This window comes from Corapipo altera, unplaced genomic scaffold (assembly GCF_003945725.1).
Source record: "Corapipo altera isolate COAL_440 unplaced genomic scaffold, ASM394572v1 45, whole genome shotgun sequence".
Lineage (NCBI taxonomy): Eukaryota > Metazoa > Chordata > Aves > Passeriformes > Pipridae > Corapipo > Corapipo altera.
Window position 1 is genome coordinate 25,204,998 of NW_020884877.1, and position 17,089 is coordinate 25,222,086.

Below are 17,089 nucleotides of genomic sequence, written 5' to 3' on the forward strand. Positions count from 1 at the left end.
CCCTACCCAAGCCGGCAAGAGTGGAGCAGACCCCTCATTCACTGCAGATCCCCCGCCTTGGACAGACCCAGCACTCCTCCACTGAGGGTGTTCAGAACAACCTGGGTCTATCCAGGAGATGCAGGCTCATGTGTGGTTTTCAGCAAGGTGTAGGGCATCCACCTGTCCAGACTCAGACACCTACACCTTGGACATCCTGAAGGATTCACTTCCATCATAGGTAGACAACTAGCACAGATCAGGGGAACCACACTCTAGAGTCTCTGCGTCAGCAGCATGTGGCCAAGCATTCCCCACTTGCCCCAGTCAGAGTGGGGAATAGGGAATACTCCACTTCTGGCTGGGCTTGTCTGATGATAGAAGTTACAGCACTCCATGACCATCTTGTACCGAGGAGCAGCCTGCAGCTGGTGCAAAGCACGCTGGGCAAAAAGCACGGCCAAGAAGGGAATGGTATCAGGTTTTGGGAGCAGGCAAAGTTCTTAACTGAGTTGCCAGCTCCCACCCTACACTCCCCCATGCACATGGGATGCCTACACAGGGGCTGGCGCTGCTGCAGCCCAGCTTTTATGACCCTCAGGACAGGCTGCAACCTGATTGCTTTCCCAGACAGGGTCCTCCCAGAGAGCAGGAGTGGAAAATATGACAGGAAGGATTCTCACGTGTGGCCCATTTCCATATCTTGGCTTGTAACAAGGTTCAGTTTGTATTTTATGGACACTTGCTTTTAATCTGGAGCAAAAGGAGAAGAGGGGATTATTTTTGGTTTGGGGGTTATTAAGGGGTTTTGGAGATTGCTGTAAACCAGTCAGTTAAAAACAAACCTCCATTAAAATGCTTCTCTGCTCACCACATTTTATACTGTTCATAACGTCTTTATAGGGGGAGGGGGTTAAGTTACTGCAGGTTTAAGAGATTATTTTCCATTCTTTATGTGCACTACTTGTGTATTTTTGTGCTTCACCACCGTGAAAGCTCCTTGGGATCTTTTAGAAAATCCAGAACTGTGACTTCTGGCTCACAAAAAGTGGCACTTACCACTGCCCAGCCCTCCTCCCACACCAGCTCCACTTTTACTGGCTCCTGCAGAGAAGCAGCCAAGGCTTGCCCAGTCCCTAAGGGCATGGGGAGCACACCAAGGCCAACCAGCCAGCCCACAGCTGCTCACTGAGCTTTAGGTGGCCACCCTGACTCTCCCACTTCAGTTTAATTTCAGCCTCCTGCCAGCAAGGGCATGTCCTGGCAATGGGGATAATTTGGGATGGGAGAGCATGTCCTGCATGGCTTGTTCAGACACACAACTCCTCCACCATTGTGACCCTTGCCAGACAGCACATTGTCATGCACAAGCTTACTCCTGGGGAGCAGAGTGGGGTTGAATGCTCCCTGTGGTGGCCTCTCATGTTGCTCAGCAGAGTGGAGCATTACCCAAATTTTACCTGGAGCATTGCTTCATGTGGTAGGAAAGCACAAGATTAATACCTGCATTGCAAAGTTTCTAAATTTTCTTTAAACAACTTTTTCAAATTACCTGGCCAAAAATGTAAAGGATGCCAATGGTCCCTGCTATTTGACCTCCAAGGACAGTAGAAATCATGGAGTAGACTCCTCCACTTCCAATGCTGCACTTTTCACACACTCCAATTCCAGACAAGACTGTCACCAGGGCAACCAGGATGACAAAGGACACCAGAAACATGCCCATTACAATACCAGTGTTTCCCTGGAATGAAAAAAAAATAATCAAATAAAGATCAATTCACATCAACTCTGTTGAGATAGAAAAAGGACCTACCTGCCTCTAGTCACTAGTGATGTATGAATCTGGAGTCATTACAGATTAAAAGAAATGCACACAGACACCTCTAGTTGTCTAATTAACGTAACTGATTGCCAAGTTTACAGCTCCTATTAGCACCCCTTTGATGAAAACCTGTCTCAGCCTGGGGCTCAGCAGACCTTTATGTGAGCTGGTTCTGCTCTGTCATAGAATCACACAGAATATGCTGAGTTGGAAGGGACCAACAAGGACCATTGTATCCAACTTTCAGCCCTGCACAAGACTTATCCATGAATCACTGATTTTGTCCTCTGGTTTAAAAGGAATGAGGTCAAACAATGATTCAGCCACCATAGGCAGGGGATCGCTGCCTATTTGCGTGGTTTAGAATGACATGCTTAAAAAAACCCACAAAACACTTTAATAACAAAAAGTAGTTTCAAAATTGAACCCCTGGGATTTGCAACAGCTGATTTATTAACAGCACCAAGCTCGTATTTTAATTTTTCAGAACATTTACCTCTGAAAGCTCTGATCCTCCCAAACAATGAGATCCCAAAGAACAAAACCCCAAAGGCAACACAGTATGGAAGATAAATAACAGTCTCATAAACCAGCATGTGCCAGCCCTTATCTGAGGGACGTACACAGAGTGACAGGTGGCTCTCGCCCTCCGTGGGCTCGGGGGAGTTTTGTGCTGAAAAAAACCCAGCCCTTCCTGCTTGGGGCAGAGGGAGGGCCCCGGGAGGAGCTGCTGCACCAGCCACGGTCTCAGTGTGGGGTATAGAGCAAAAGCCTCTGAACAAACACAGCTGCAGGTCCCTGTTGGCAGCGTTAAACGGGCCAGCATAACCCATTTTTTGGGGTGTTTAGTTTGCCTTTTAGAGATGGATTTTCTGAAGGAGAAGGTGCTTAGCACTTCCAAAAGCACTTAAGGACCTCTTCTGAGCTCGGGATCCTGCCACCGTCTTACCCTCTTGCACACAGCTGTAATTTCTTTTCCAGGGTCAGAAGTTTTCCCTCGTGCTCCAGCCCACCTTCCTCTGCTGACAAATCACTCAGACCAGCGCACAGCAATTAGAAATCTCCTCCAGTGCCCAGCGCGTCGTTAAGGTCTGGCTTCCCTTCCCTGCCTTTACTCGTATTACAGGCCATGTCCACATCCCCCCTTTCCAACCTTGTTCCAGCAGTGCTCATCTTTGAGGTCATGCTAGCCATGATGGGGTTTGTTTATCAGCAGCACTAAAAGGCTGCCTCCCTGCTCTGGGGTTGGTTGAAATCCCAGATTTTTTTTCTTTTCTCTTTTTTGTGGAAAAAAAAAAAAAAAAAAAAAAAAAAAAAAAAAAGAAACATATCCAGGATGTTGCTCTCATCATAAAATCCTATTTTGGTTCAGCATCCTGCTGCCTTTGACAGGGGTGTTATCTGGTCAGTGGGGAACAGAGCCAAGGTTTGCTATAAATGCAGCATAAACGCAGCTGTGGCTGGATCAGCACCACAGACCACTCCAACTCCATATTCCTTTTTAAAAGGACAGTTATTCTTTTTTTTCAACTGCTTACCCTCAGGTTAAAGGGTTAATAAATCTGACATGCTTCAGTAAAAAAAAAAATTTAAAAAAAAATTTAAAAAAAGGTAAAAATATGCACACATTCATGTAGCCTTGGGCTTTTCCAGAAAGTGCTGGTGGCACCAGGCTATGGCAGCAGTTAGTTAACGGGCAGTCCAATGGTTTCCAAAGAAAAAAGGGTTAACATCAAGACCCGAAGAGGAAGGCTGGACTCACAGCAACAATAGCAAGCAGAGAAAGTGGGAAGAAAAAGCCCCCATTAAATGCTGATGCTTATTTATGCATGCGCGCCAGAAGGGGTTAGTGCAGCAACTATCCTTGTCAACATTCAGGCAAGATTAGGGTCCTCTGCAACTGCAAAGCTGCAACAGCCCGGGCTCCAGCCCTGGAAATTTATAGCAAAAGCCTGACTCTGTGAATAGCTCGATGTATGACTGTCCTCTGCCAGGGGAGCTCTCTGCCAACCTCAGTTTCTACTCCCTTCCCTTTCATGCTAACTTCCAGCTGGTTCAGTTTTTCTTTTATTTACTGGCTTTATTTTTATCTGTGTTTGGTCCAGCAATAACTTACTTTCAAAGGAGATGTGGAGGAAATAAAATCAGAAGGAAAAGGAAGGTAGAAAATCATCCCAACTTCTTCAACACAATGACTGCAGCTCCCCTCAACACCTCCAGAGCTGTAATTTTCAATACAAAGTATCTTCCTGGTACTTTTGGAAGGCGTTCACCATGCCTGTGACATTAACTCATGCCTGGGACATGAACTCAGCCTGAAGCTCAAATCCCATCCATCCCTGGGGGAGCTTTCCTTATTCTAAGAGGAAATTTTAAGGGACAATACAACGTTTTTCATCAGGAGGGGAGCAGAGACACTCTTCCAGGCTCTGACTCTCAGTGAGATATTATTCTGGATCCAGAAATGAAATTCTCTTTGATAGCAATGACAATTTCAACTGACTGGGGATTCTCTGTTCAAGAAATCAGGGACTCAATCACTGACACATTTAGAAGAGATGTGCTCCAGTGGTGTTAGGAACAGGGCTGAGTACCTGGAACTACGGTGATATACTTCACCTGAAAAGTGGTTATTCTGTCTCGACAATACAACACAAGGATGTCCCTGTTCATTGTCAAGGTTGGTCGTTGTGTTTTAATTTTTCTTTCCAAAAGCTAAAATAGGAAACCACTTACAAAAACCACTTCAGCTTTACATTTTACCAGAACTTCTTGAAAAGCTACAAAATACCACAGGGCATAAGCAATGTTTACAACAAACAGCCCAGAATCCAAAACACTTGGGTGGTGATGGATATACAAAGTAAGGAGGTGTGAAGGAAAATGTCTTTTCAAACATCCAACCAAGTCAGCACTCACTCACCACGAGCCATCCTGTCCTCAGGAAAAGAACCACTCCAAAAATGTTGATCATGCAGGAGGTAAAGACACCATCCCATGTTCCAAAAAGCACCGGCTCCCATACAAACAGCTGGATCTTCCACCAGGGCTTGGTCTGCGTTTGAGATACCTAGAAAAAGCAAAGCCTTGGTTTTACCTCTCATGTTTTAAGGGCAGGCTGCAGAAGTGATGCCACAGCCAGCCACCAACAGTGGGACAGCCACCAACAGCTGCTAAGGCAGCCCTTTGCTGCAAGCTGCCTTTAAGATAAAGGGGCAGTAGGGATGTTGGGATCCCTGGGCCCTGAAAGAGAATGTTCCCTGCGATACCCTATTTATATTCTTGTAGGATAAGCAGCAACAGAGCCCCACTCAGGCTCAGTGAATTAACCCCATTACATGAACCAAAACCATCATTCAAGGGTCCTTTACAGAGCCTGCAGCTGTACTGAGTTTCTCCTCCTGTCCCTTCCAAACACCCCACCAAGGCAAGCAGGGTCCTTGGTGCATGGGAGAAGTCTCTTACAGGAGATGACAAACCAGGTAGGACCAGCTGGGACCAAGAGAGCAGATTAAGATGGTCTTCCCATCACAGTCATCTCTGATAAGGTCACTTTGTTTCTAGAGGAGACACAGGACTCTGGTACTTGGGGGCACAGTGAATTTCAGAATTGCTGGAACTGAGACCTGAAACTCCAGGGAAATGACAGTTTTCCTATGGCAACTGCTCCCTCTGACCTCTTTCCCTTTGCAAATAATACACCTCAGATTTACATATCAAAACAAAGGGCAGTGTCATTACTTTGGTCCTGTTCAATTCCCACAGAGGTGACTAGGAGGAGTGCAGAGACCATGGAGATGGAAATTTGGGAAAGGAAATGGCTCTCTGACATACCTGCTGTGCTTCCTCATGGAAGAGCTCTTGGACATAACCCTCACTTTGGGGAGCATTCAGGCTGAACATCATATCCTTTGTGTTGCCTCCGCCTGCCCAATGCACAGCTCCAAAACAACCACAGGCGAGGCTGATCCAAGTGGAAAGTCAGCTATTCCTCTCGGTCAGATTCCTGCAGTGCGGGATCCTCCATTGTAGAAGATTCATGGTTTTATTGCACTTTACTGTGAAAGCAGGAAAGACAGAAGACATGACTGCTGCTTTCTCAGTCTGCCAAAGCACAAGGCCATTACCCACAGGGAATCGACAGCAGCTCACAGCAGATGCTGAACCACAGGGTGACACCACAGCAAGCAGAGAGCAATGCTCCCCCAGCACCTCCCAAGGCCTGCTCCTGGGACAGGCTCTACCACCATTCCTACATTTAACAACCCTTGGTGGCCTTTCCTGAATCTATCCACACCCCTGCTGTCCCCAGCATCCTGTAGCACTTCGCTGTGTGTTGCCTGCAAAATGCATTTCCTCTCCTTGGTTTTAAATCTGGTGCCTGGTAATTTCATTGCATGGCCCCGTGCTCCAGTGACAGAGGACACACGGATTATTTACTTCCCAGCGCCACCAATCATTTCACAGCCTTGATCACATCTCCTCCAGCTGTACCTTTTGCAGACCAGGGTCCTGCCAATGTAACCTTGCCCCTGAGAAGCGAGTTACCTCACTCTGCCCCCTCTCCTAGCACGATGTAGAGATGAAACTGGAGCAGTGGAAGGCATTCACCACCACAGACTCACACTCTGCATTCCTGATGCTCTCAGCCATCCCCTGTACTGATGTACAGGAGCCTTTTTTCAGTCACACCCACCCTTGGAGCTACAGTCTTGTCTGCAATGGCCCAAATTCAGACTCCTATCTGTCACAGGCAGACTCTGGCAGAAACAACACCATGTATGTAACCAAGAAAGCAGCATCAGGCTTTATTTCAGGGGTAACTAAACCCATCTTTACAGAAGGGGAAAGCTAGCACAAGCATTTCTCTGCCTTGAAATTGCTGGTTCCTTCTCTCATCAGGTTGTCTTTAAAATTAAGTTCTCTCTCTAATAATAGAGAGGTACATTTGTACACCTCCCTCCAGCTGGCTGCAAGTCTTAACTTCCCCCAAATTTTCTTGTGAGGGCCATCAACAAGCCACCCACAGCTTCCCTCACCAGTTGTCAACAGAGCCTTTTTGGCCATTCCTCAGTATAGTTACACCATGCCTAGGCAAGACAAAGAGGGCTGCAGCCAGAGGGGAGCAAGCTCCATGACTGTGGAGAGGGAAGTTTGTCTGGATCGTTGGCTCTCCTGGGGATGGTAAGTTTCCTGGCCAGTTGAGCTTACATGCTTAAAAGAACCAACCATGATCACAGAAGGCTTGTACCAATGACTGGACACCTTACCTGAGACCAGACACCAAATTAATTATGGGCACAGTGTAGGAATCTCTCACTCCTCAAGCTTGCAAGCTGTGGAGACAAAGCAACCCACAGAAATGTGCTTTTCCTATTGCACAGGGACAGAGACATACAGACAGCGCTTTGTGTCACTCAGGATTTCTGTATCAGTCTGAATCCCAGCTCCCAGATCAGCACTTTCACCATCCTGCCCTTATTACCCTACTTTGAAATACCCAATAGTAAATACCCAAAGCAGACGCTGCTCCACCACTGTGTTTCAGCTGCAGAAGGTCTCCTACAGCTGGGGTACAATGGTCAGCACAGGAGGGTTTTCTTCGCCCTGCCCACGTGGCCAGTTAAGCAGCATCAAATCTATAAGAGTTCATTGATTCCCTGCTGCTTCCTCCACATTTTTTGAAGCAAATAACCCCTCACAATATCATAAATGGTTGCTGTTACAGGGAGATTGGGGCTTCAAGCAGGGCAAAAGCAGCAGGAGCAGATAAACTCCAAAGAAACAAAGCTCATGTTTTTATGCAAATAGCCACAATAATAAAAAATGGAAGAAAATACACAACGTGAAAAAAGATTACAACTGAATAGCCATATTCTCCTAAGATTCCCCAGTGCAGTCCTTCCTCAATAGAGACTTCACTCAGTAAAGCAGTCACTGGGGCCATCCAAACTCCAGTCTGCCAAAGCAATCCTGTCTGGATGTAGGAAAACAGGGAGGCTGCAGCCTTGCAGCCCCTTGCTCTCCTAAGCTACTCCACGAAGGGACCCCAGGAGGACATGGCCCTGACCCCGTGTAGGGGCTCAGAGTGGCTGAAGCCACTCACTCAGCGTGCCCAGTGTGTAACGACGTGTAGGTTTGATACACTCTATTACCCACCTGAAACTTGCAAAATACAGAAAGAAGGGCTGCACGCAGGGATTTCAGACCTGAAGCACACCTTGCAAGACATTTAAATCCCCTTACCCCACCATTTGCTTCCTTTTTCTCTGCATGGACACCCATCTCCTGCCCTGTGGTCTGGAGCCCTCTCTGCTCAGCCCTGCTCCTGCTCACCTTGCTGTAAGATCTTTCTCCTCCACAATCTCAGGAAATTGCCTCTCCGCTATTGCTCCTCTGTGGCATTTCCAACTGCCTGAAATCTTTTTACTCAATTCTGTAATTATTTACATCCCTCCCCAATGCATTGATCCATTCATCCCTAGGAGGCAACCGAAGCAAACACAGGAGGGGGTACAAAGCACAGAAGCGAGAGCTGAACAAACATGCCAGGACGGCCGCTGCACACGCAGCCACAACCCGATCCAATTGCAACAAATTTTTTGCAATTTAGGGTCTGCAAGTGAAAAGTCCTTGTGGCAGGAGCCCCCCTCTTGCCCCATGCAGTACTGTCCCAGCGCAGCGTGGTTCCTAAGCTGCTGCACAGCACAGGGATGTTTTTGTGCGCTATTATCTATCCAGGTCACCAACCCTGAGGAAGCTTTTTCTGCTGTACACACCAGCACGCCAAATAAACCAAACAGGCACAATTTAATATAAGTGAGCCTCTAGCTTGGGAGATAATTGATGTTATTTTTCCTAAAGTTCCTGCCAAATACACTTACCAGTCTATAAATTAAAGACGAATGGCTGTTTTAATCTTTCCATACCATTTAGCATTCAAGAGAGCAGAAGAGCATTAGCAAACCTTGCAAAAACATTACAAAGGCTCATCTCCTTTCCCTGCAACACTTCTATATTTAATTACAAACCCAGATTCCTATAGATCAAATTTCTGTGCCCTCCACATCCTTTCAAAGCACTATTTTATTAATCATCACATTAAAGCTATTTCTGAGCTAAGCGTCGCTGCTCTGAGCTACTCAACAGCTGGCTGATTTTTAAGAGGAAAGGTTAACGCCTTCTCAAGCACAACTGCGTGTGGTCCCACGACCTCCGAAGGCTCTGTCCTTGCCAGAGGAGGCAATTCCAAAGCCTCCCTCCCTCAAGGGACCCAGCAGCCAACAGCACTTTAGTTTTAATAAATCCCCCCAACTCTCCTCCAGGTCAAGTTCTTAAAAACACCTAATTTAGGCGACTCTTAGGAAGGCGGGAAGTAGAGGGAAATAAAGTGGCTTCCACAGCAACGAAGGTAACGCCGCACAGAGCAGCTCTTGGCTATTCCCAGTTACTCATTTACTGCACCAGCTCGTTATGTTTTCACATATCTTTGTAGTGTAACGAAGGCTGTGGAACACCACAGGTGGGGAAACAAGCCGGGCTCTCCCCAGCAACTTCAATTTCCCGGTGTGGCCGGACGGCTTCAGTTTTGCAGAGGGCGCGGCGCTGCCAACACCTCCCTGCCAAGGGCTGCGGCCACCGCCGCACCGCGCTGCCCACCCTGCCCGGAGAGCGCTCCAACTACCTGTTCCCTCTTCTTTTTTTTTTTTCTTTTTTTAAAAGGCTTTCCTCCCACCCCCCTTCCCCCCCTTTTCTTCTGTCTTTCCCCTCCTTTTTTTTGTACCTTTTTTCTTTTGTCCTTTTTTTTTTTACCTTGTTTCCTCTTTTAATTTTTTTACCTTTTTTTTAAAGGGTTTTTTTTTTAACACCCCCCCCCCCTTTTTCATTTCAATTTTTTTTTTTTTTTTTCCCTTTTTTTTTCCCTTTTTCCTCCTTCCCCCCCCCCCCACCCCCCGGCTTTGATTCTTTAGCTTCTCTTTCCCCCGTTTACCTCCCCCCCCCACCCCGCGCCGCCTCCGCCCCGACGGAGCCGGAGGGACCAGCGGGCAAAGCACCACCTGCGCCGTCCCCGGGCCGTTCCCATCGCTCAGGTTTGTGCCCCCCCGGCCCGGGGGTGTCCCCGCATACACTCACCTGGCGGCTCCCGGACCCTCCCTCCCTCCTTCCCGCGGCCGCCGCCCCCGGCCCGCGCTCCCGCGGCGCCGCCTCCCGCCGGGGCGGCCCCGGGCGCTGCCACGTCTGCCCGGGCACCGCGCCCGCCCCCGCGGCTGCATCTGCCCGGCTCGGGCAGGTCCCACCCGGGGCCGTGGGACACACGCCGGATGCTGCTTCCCGGAGCGCCGAGACCCCGCAGCGCCCGCGGCGGCGGCACGAGCATGGCAGGGTGTGGGAAACTACTGAGGGTTTAGGAGCAGACTTCCACTGAATCTGCAATTCTCGGGAGTCTGATAAAAAATAAAAATAAAAAATAAATAACCAGATTGATATAGCTGCTCGGTTGCGGCAGGAGGAAACGCTTGGCCACAGGGAAAGGGGACTTTGATTCCGCACATCTCGGTCTCGATAGGAACTCGCTCCAGTGTAACTTCTCAGCCCTCGGCTGCCAAGAAATTCTGTGACCCTGCGTAGGCAAAACTCCATCTGAATTAAAGGCACGAATTTTGGACAGTCTCGATGTTAACAGGATCAAATCTAGAGCGAACCACCCTTCCTTAGAGCTCATGCAGCATTCACAGATTTCATTTACTTCTAAAATGTGCTAGGGCCATTTCAGTTTTCAATAAAGTACCCACAAAAGACATCCATGTAGCCTAGTGAACCCACTGATTTTCCAGAGTGTCCTGCACGGCAAAGTGTAAACAAGCCTTCACTCTTGGATGGAAACAGCAAGGACAAGCAAGTGGCAGAAAAGGAAGGGAAGAGTTCAGAGGAGACAGATGACTTCTCAAAGGAGGATGAAGCCTGAGGAAATCATAGAATCACAGAATGGTTTGGGTTCAAGGGGATCTTAAAGATCATCCAGTTCCAATCCCCCTGCCATGGGCAGGGACACCTTCCACTATCCCAGGTTGCTCAGAGCTGCATCCAACCTGGCCTTGAACACTTCCAGGGTTGGGGCATCCACAGCTTCTCTGGGCAACCTGTGCCAGTGTCTCACCACCCTCACAGTAAAGAATTTCTTATATCTAATCTAAACCTGCTCTCCTTCAGTTTGAAGCCGTTCCCCCTTGTCCTGTCACTACATGCTCTTGTAAATAGTTTCATCTTTATTGTCAGCTCCCTTCAGGTACTGTAAGGCTGCAATTAGGTCACCCCTAAGCCTCCTTCCCAGACTGAACAATCCCAATTCTATGGGTATCTCCCCAGGATATTCCATTCCTGGAATATTTCAAAAGCTCTCCTGCAGCTCCCTTTTTACACTCTGTACAACTACCAGGGAACAGGTTCAGCCAGATTCTCCTATCTTGAGGGCCAGTGCAAAATCTGAAATAAGTATGTTCGATTTGTTGCAGAACTGATGAAGAGTCACTAATTCCCTGAGGACCAAGCCCTGTCACCTGCCTGCAGGCATATTTACCCCTACACACATGTGCACACAAGGCAAGTGCTAAAGAAGTTTCTTGGGCTAGTTGCCATGGCCACTCCCCACTGCTGAACACTTCTTTGGGAAATCCTGTCTCCTCACTGGAAAGAAGTACAGCTGAATTCCAGCAAAAGGTATTTTCAAGGACCGCACTGACACATTAAAATCACCAAGCACTGCTGCTAAGAAGCACTTTCAGAAGTGGTTGGTGTTGAGCTCTGTCTGCTCCTATTTAAGACATGGCAATTTTCAACATTTTCCTTCTTGGCAAGAGAATCCTTCCAAGAGAAGGAGCATTCCTTCAGCAGGGCTGTGTGTGTTTTGGAGGAGCACAATGCTTTTCCATACTCAGCACGTGAAGAAAACCATAACTGGCATAAACTGTCCCATCTCCAAAGGCAATCAACCAGTGGCAGTCACATGCACAGCAGTTTGCTTTCTTTAAAGAACAGACTTTGAAAATAATAAGGTAGCACAAAGGCAAGAGAAGTGGCTCCAACTTAGCTTACTTGTAATGAATATGTGATGATGTGGAATGGTATTAATTCCCTCAGTGCATGCTCAGGATGGCTGCATGACTCACAGCTGGCTCAGCAACCAGCATCTTCATGCGGGCCTTCCTCCACACTGCTTCAGGGTCTACACCACCTTCCAGGAAAACCAACACAAACCATTTGAGAAAGTTTTTTACAAGTCCCAGATAAAATTCTCTCTCATTATGCTGAGTACCTTAGCTCTACTGGGAATAAAAGGGGGAAAAATGAAAATAAAAGTTACAATTGTTTTATCAAAGTCCAATTCTTGAGTGCTTTCAGGGCTATCAATGGACTACAAGTTCCACAGACCAACTGGAATCCTTTCCCTCAAGTTACATAGGTCCTCAGGACTGGTAGATGGACCGTCCAAAGACTGGCAGACCTGTGTTATCAGACATCCTGAACTGTGATTTGAGAAGACTTTCCATAGTCCATATGGTGTCGGTGGAAATTTGTCCAGGGAATGGAGTCTGGAGATGGATATAAGAGAGTAAGGAAGGTGCCAAAAGGTTATGTGGGATAAAACCAGTATGGGAACACCACAGAGGTGTCAAAGATACAAACGTGGTCCACAGAAACAGGGAAAGTAGCACCGCAGAGGTTGGTCAGCAAGAGATGTGAATTTGAAACATCCACAGGTCTGAGCCATCCTATGAAATGTGGAAAGGACTGATTCTTAGTAGGATGGATGTTAATTACCACCTACCTCATCACCATCTTCTTCAGCTGCCAGGCATACATGTCTTACAACACAGCAAACTGCAATTTCCATGTACACAGCACAGACTGTGAATAAACTACACAATTTAGCTAATCACATTGCTTAATGACCTACAAATCCTAGATCAACAGTAAAACATGCTGTGACACGTAGAGGATGTTCCTAGACTAAATGAAGAGCCAGCCTTTTTCAAGTTCATTCATCGCTGCAAACTGTATAATACTTTGCCTTTCAAATGGATTTTTACCTGATGTTGCTCAGTGTGTGTAACAGCAGTTATCAATATAGTACCTGACCATCACTACAACATTCTTGTTTCAATTCCTTAAAGTGGATTTTCAGGAAACAACTCTGTGAGAGCTGACGCTGCCAAAGTGCATTTCCACACACGCTGTGGGGACTCGCACTGTCCTTAGAGCTCATTTTCAACTGGCTGCAACATCCATCACTCTAGCTACGTTTGACTAGGAGACTGATCAATCATCCTGTTCACTTTGATTTGACACTTTCCTTTAAGGTAACAAATGTTGTTTTAAAGAAAATCCCCCTTTCTGAGTCCTGGTTTGCACAAAAAGATAATTTTGTCCCAGTGGTATCCTTGTGCTCGCTTATCCGTCTTTCTGAGCTGTAACTTTCTTAGGCTGTTCTGTCTATAATTAGCTTTGTAACAAAGATGATTTCAGGAACTGGCAAGAGAAATGGAAGAAAACACAGGACTTGAGAGAAAACAAATAAGTCATCCTTTCAGCTTCTGATGTCATCCTCTGCTTTGTTCTTACACAGCACTGCGTGGTCGAGATTACCTCGCAATTACCCTGAACATTCCCAGCACTCGCAGTCGTTGCTTTATCGTCTCTCATGACTCAGTTTATCTTGTGACAAGAAAGACCGATTATAGAAGTGCTGCTCCTGAAGACATTTCAGAGTATAACACATTTTGAACAGTCATTATTCATATTACAACAGAGAAATATTTTTTTATAAATCACACTGTGAAAAAAATGGATCCTCTTCATTTCAGTTAGTCCAGGCTAGTGCTTTTGATCTAACAGCAGTTACAAAAGCTCTGTTACTTCTGCCTCTGTGAAATGGCACTAATGATCACATCTGACCATGAGAATAAGAACAAAAATATATATATATATAAATAAAAGTGAAAACTAACACATGTTCAGTGCCACTGCTTGCATTTCTATAGCCAGGCCAGCTTACCTCTCTCAGGCTATGCAGCTGAGAAGGTATCACCTCCTCTAAATTAAGGCAGCTATGTACAAGCTACTGGCAATGCACTGATCTGTCTCAAAAGATATCAGCACAAAGCTTGATCTGGGACTAGGCACCCACATTTCTAGGCAAGAAGCTTGAAAGGTGCAGCCGCTGGCCAAATAAAATAACACAGAGCGATCACGCAGCAACATGTCTTGGCTCTCCTGGAAGACAGGAGACAGGCAGAAATTGCCCAGGGAGATGGACTCTAAGCAGAAAAAAACAACAGTGACTTGTACATCCAGCAATCATCCAGAAGTTCAAATACAGGAGGTAGGAACTGGATCTCATGCTTTCTGCACGATGTGCATGGCTGCTTACACACACAAAGTGATGTTGCTGCAAAAGACACACACGCACACATTTTAAAACGGAACCTCACCAAACCATCCTATTTAATTTCTGCCAGTGACTCAAACACATATGCATTTGACTGCCTTTGAAACTGAAAAGCTGGAGCAGATGGTGCAGCAGGAACCTGAAGACCAGCCCTGGTGTGACACGGGAAGGACACTGCGGAGGAGGCAACTTACCTGAGCAACCAGGGCAGGGCTGGTGGCTTCAGAAAGGACAGCACACATGGGCTCCATCTTAACTCCCTATGCCAGTGGACAGCTCTCTTCTTTAAACTCCGTGTCTCGACAACTAAAGCAGACAAAAAAGCAAACAATATTCTCTCGGAGACTATATTCTGTTGATTTGGCAAGTGCAATGCAGAAGGTAACCAACACATGGGACACTTGAACACTCTTCCAGACTACCCTAAGCCAACCCACCTCCAAATAGCTCAACTTTATCATAAACTGCTGTCTAACCTGAAGCTACAAAATAGTTTACCCTGTGCAGTGCAAGAAAAATACTAATTTCAGCTAGATATTCTCTAATGCCTCTAAATACACAAATAACCAATTATTTTAACAGAAAATTGTTTCCTTCTTCTAGCAAAAAAAAAAAAAAAGGCAAGCCAATTTAAATAGACTATTTTTCTCACTCAACACAAAATGTAGCTTCTGGCAAATCTTTTCAATATCAAAATATTGAAAAATATCTTGTTTTCAGTATCACTTTACTATTTGACAATTTTAATCATGTAAGCCAATATGCAGAAATGATCAGTTTTGATTTCTTATTTCCATTGTATAACTAAAACAAATAAAAATCAGTATAACTAATATAAGCGAACATAAAGACAAGCAGGGTGGCTGAGTACAGAGACACTTTGTCAGGCATGTTGCAGAGTCCACCCACAATTTAAAAATATTAAACATGAAACCATTGAAAGTAGTTACTATACTGGCTGGATGTTAACATACCGTGTTAAGTAAGATTGAAACAAAGTCATATCAAGTCATGGTGCTGTATTCACACCACACTTCAGAGGTATGCAAAAGCACTAGGAGACAGCAGAACGGCTCAGGGGGACTGAATAACGGCAGCTTTCCCATGGCCAGTTCCTAAAACATCTGTGCTGATGTAGTCAGTGACTACCCTGGGCTATGCATGGCCACCCCTGCTAGGGCTGCTGTCCTTGGGTAAGACAGAAGAGCAACTCTCCTGAGCGCCCTTTCTCTGCTACCGTGCAAATTCAGTCAGCTCAGAGGGGGTTTAGGCTGAGGCCAGATGAAAAGCTCCTCTCCTGCAGCCACCGCTGCCCAGAGGAGGTTCCCCAAGGTGGCTGGTGAACGCCCAGGCAGTGACCCTGCAGGCTCCAGGCCCACCAGGAGAGGGGTTGCTGACATCCCAGACCCGCACAGCTCCTCCTGCCGCGCTCATCTGAGCACAGTTCAAGTCTTCACATGCTACTGCACTACTGTTTTTTCTCTTTAAAAAGCATTGTGCCACTTTTAACACTTTCTTACATAAAACTTGTTCTTACATGAAGTAAAATCAACAGAGCCATGCATTGCACAAAAATCGAGTATTTACCAAGAGGGACCCTACCAAAAGATTCAGGGAAACAATGCCTTAAACACACAAATAAATAAAGGTGAGAAAACTAAATTAACTTAAAAACTTAATTAATGCTATGGGGCATATTTCTGGTTTTGTAAGTGTATATATGCTATAATCTTCGATATTTCTCAAAATACGTGCTTCAACAATAGAAAAATCTATGTAACAAATACTCCATATACACATGCTATGAAATGATATAGCACACATGGCATGCTGTTATACAACAGACTTGAAACCTTAAGTAATCAAGTTCACCTTTCTTACAACTGAGATTCAAATGAAGTCCTGGTTCTCTTTATCATGAGGAGTTGCTGGGACTGAATAAACTCCCTCCAGTGCAAACAAATATCACAAAAGGAAAGCTGACGGTCTAACACTAGGTGTTTCTATTGAAGTGATTCCAGTGCAATCCTCTCAGACAACCAAGATTAAAGTTAAGGTCAGATATTCTGTTTGCTGTAATCAAAGGAGGCAGTGAGATCCAAAGGAGAAGAAAACCCAAATAAGTTTTGTATGTCTCAAATCAATATTTAAATATTTCATTTAATTGTTGAAAAGTATCCACTTCAGTTCTTCACAATGATATGTATCTTTACATGTCTTCATCTGTCTCATTAAGAAAGCAGATTTTGTTCGAAACTATCTAACATGAAAAATACTGCTAAGTCTATTCATAAAACAGTATTCTATATTTTTATTTTTCAAACAGCAAGTGACCACATTTAAAATGCATCATTTGCAAATATAAATTATCAAACTATTAGTTTAATTAAAAATAAAGCAAAAACATAACTTCCCTTAGTATCACAATACATAGAAGGGTATTATAAACCCCAAAAGACTAAGTTAACCATAAGAAAACAATAACGTCAAAAGTGATGAAACTCATTAAGTCACTTAATGAATAAATCAGTCCTAAGAATACAATACCATTCACCATGATTATGTAAAAAAAAAAGCAATCTTTCATTGTATTATACAGATAGAACAATCCAATCCTTCATGCCACATTTTGTAAACCATGATATAAATTACACTCACAGTCAAATGAACAGGAAGAATAACTCCCAAAATATTTTAAGTTGCTTTTAGGGCAGAAATAAAGGCAGAAATAGAATCCTTTAAAATATATCAAGTTTAACCAAAAAAATTCATTTGGTCAAGCTTGCTATCCAAATAGTTTTGTTTCCTGCAAAACTATTTTTGTCTTTTTTTGAATTATG

General features: G+C 45.3%; 1 protein-coding gene across 1 annotated transcript in view; it reads right to left on the minus strand.

Annotated features, from left to right (window-relative positions):
- The window catches only part of SLC12A8 (solute carrier family 12 member 8), a 51,048-nt gene extending 41,060 nt beyond the window's left edge, over positions 1–9,988 (minus strand). The window contains exons 1-4 of the mRNA XM_027637476.1: positions 9,938–9,988; positions 5,639–5,862; positions 4,728–4,874; positions 1,532–1,723 (exon numbers count right to left, since the gene is read on the minus strand). Of these exons, the coding sequence (XP_027493277.1) occupies positions 1,532–1,723; positions 4,728–4,874; positions 5,639–5,710 (411 nt within the window). The 5' untranslated portion in view covers positions 5,711–5,862; positions 9,938–9,988. The remainder of the gene's footprint in view (positions 1–1,531; positions 1,724–4,727; positions 4,875–5,638; positions 5,863–9,937) is intronic.
- Between the last annotated feature and the right edge of the window lie 7,101 nt (positions 9,989–17,089).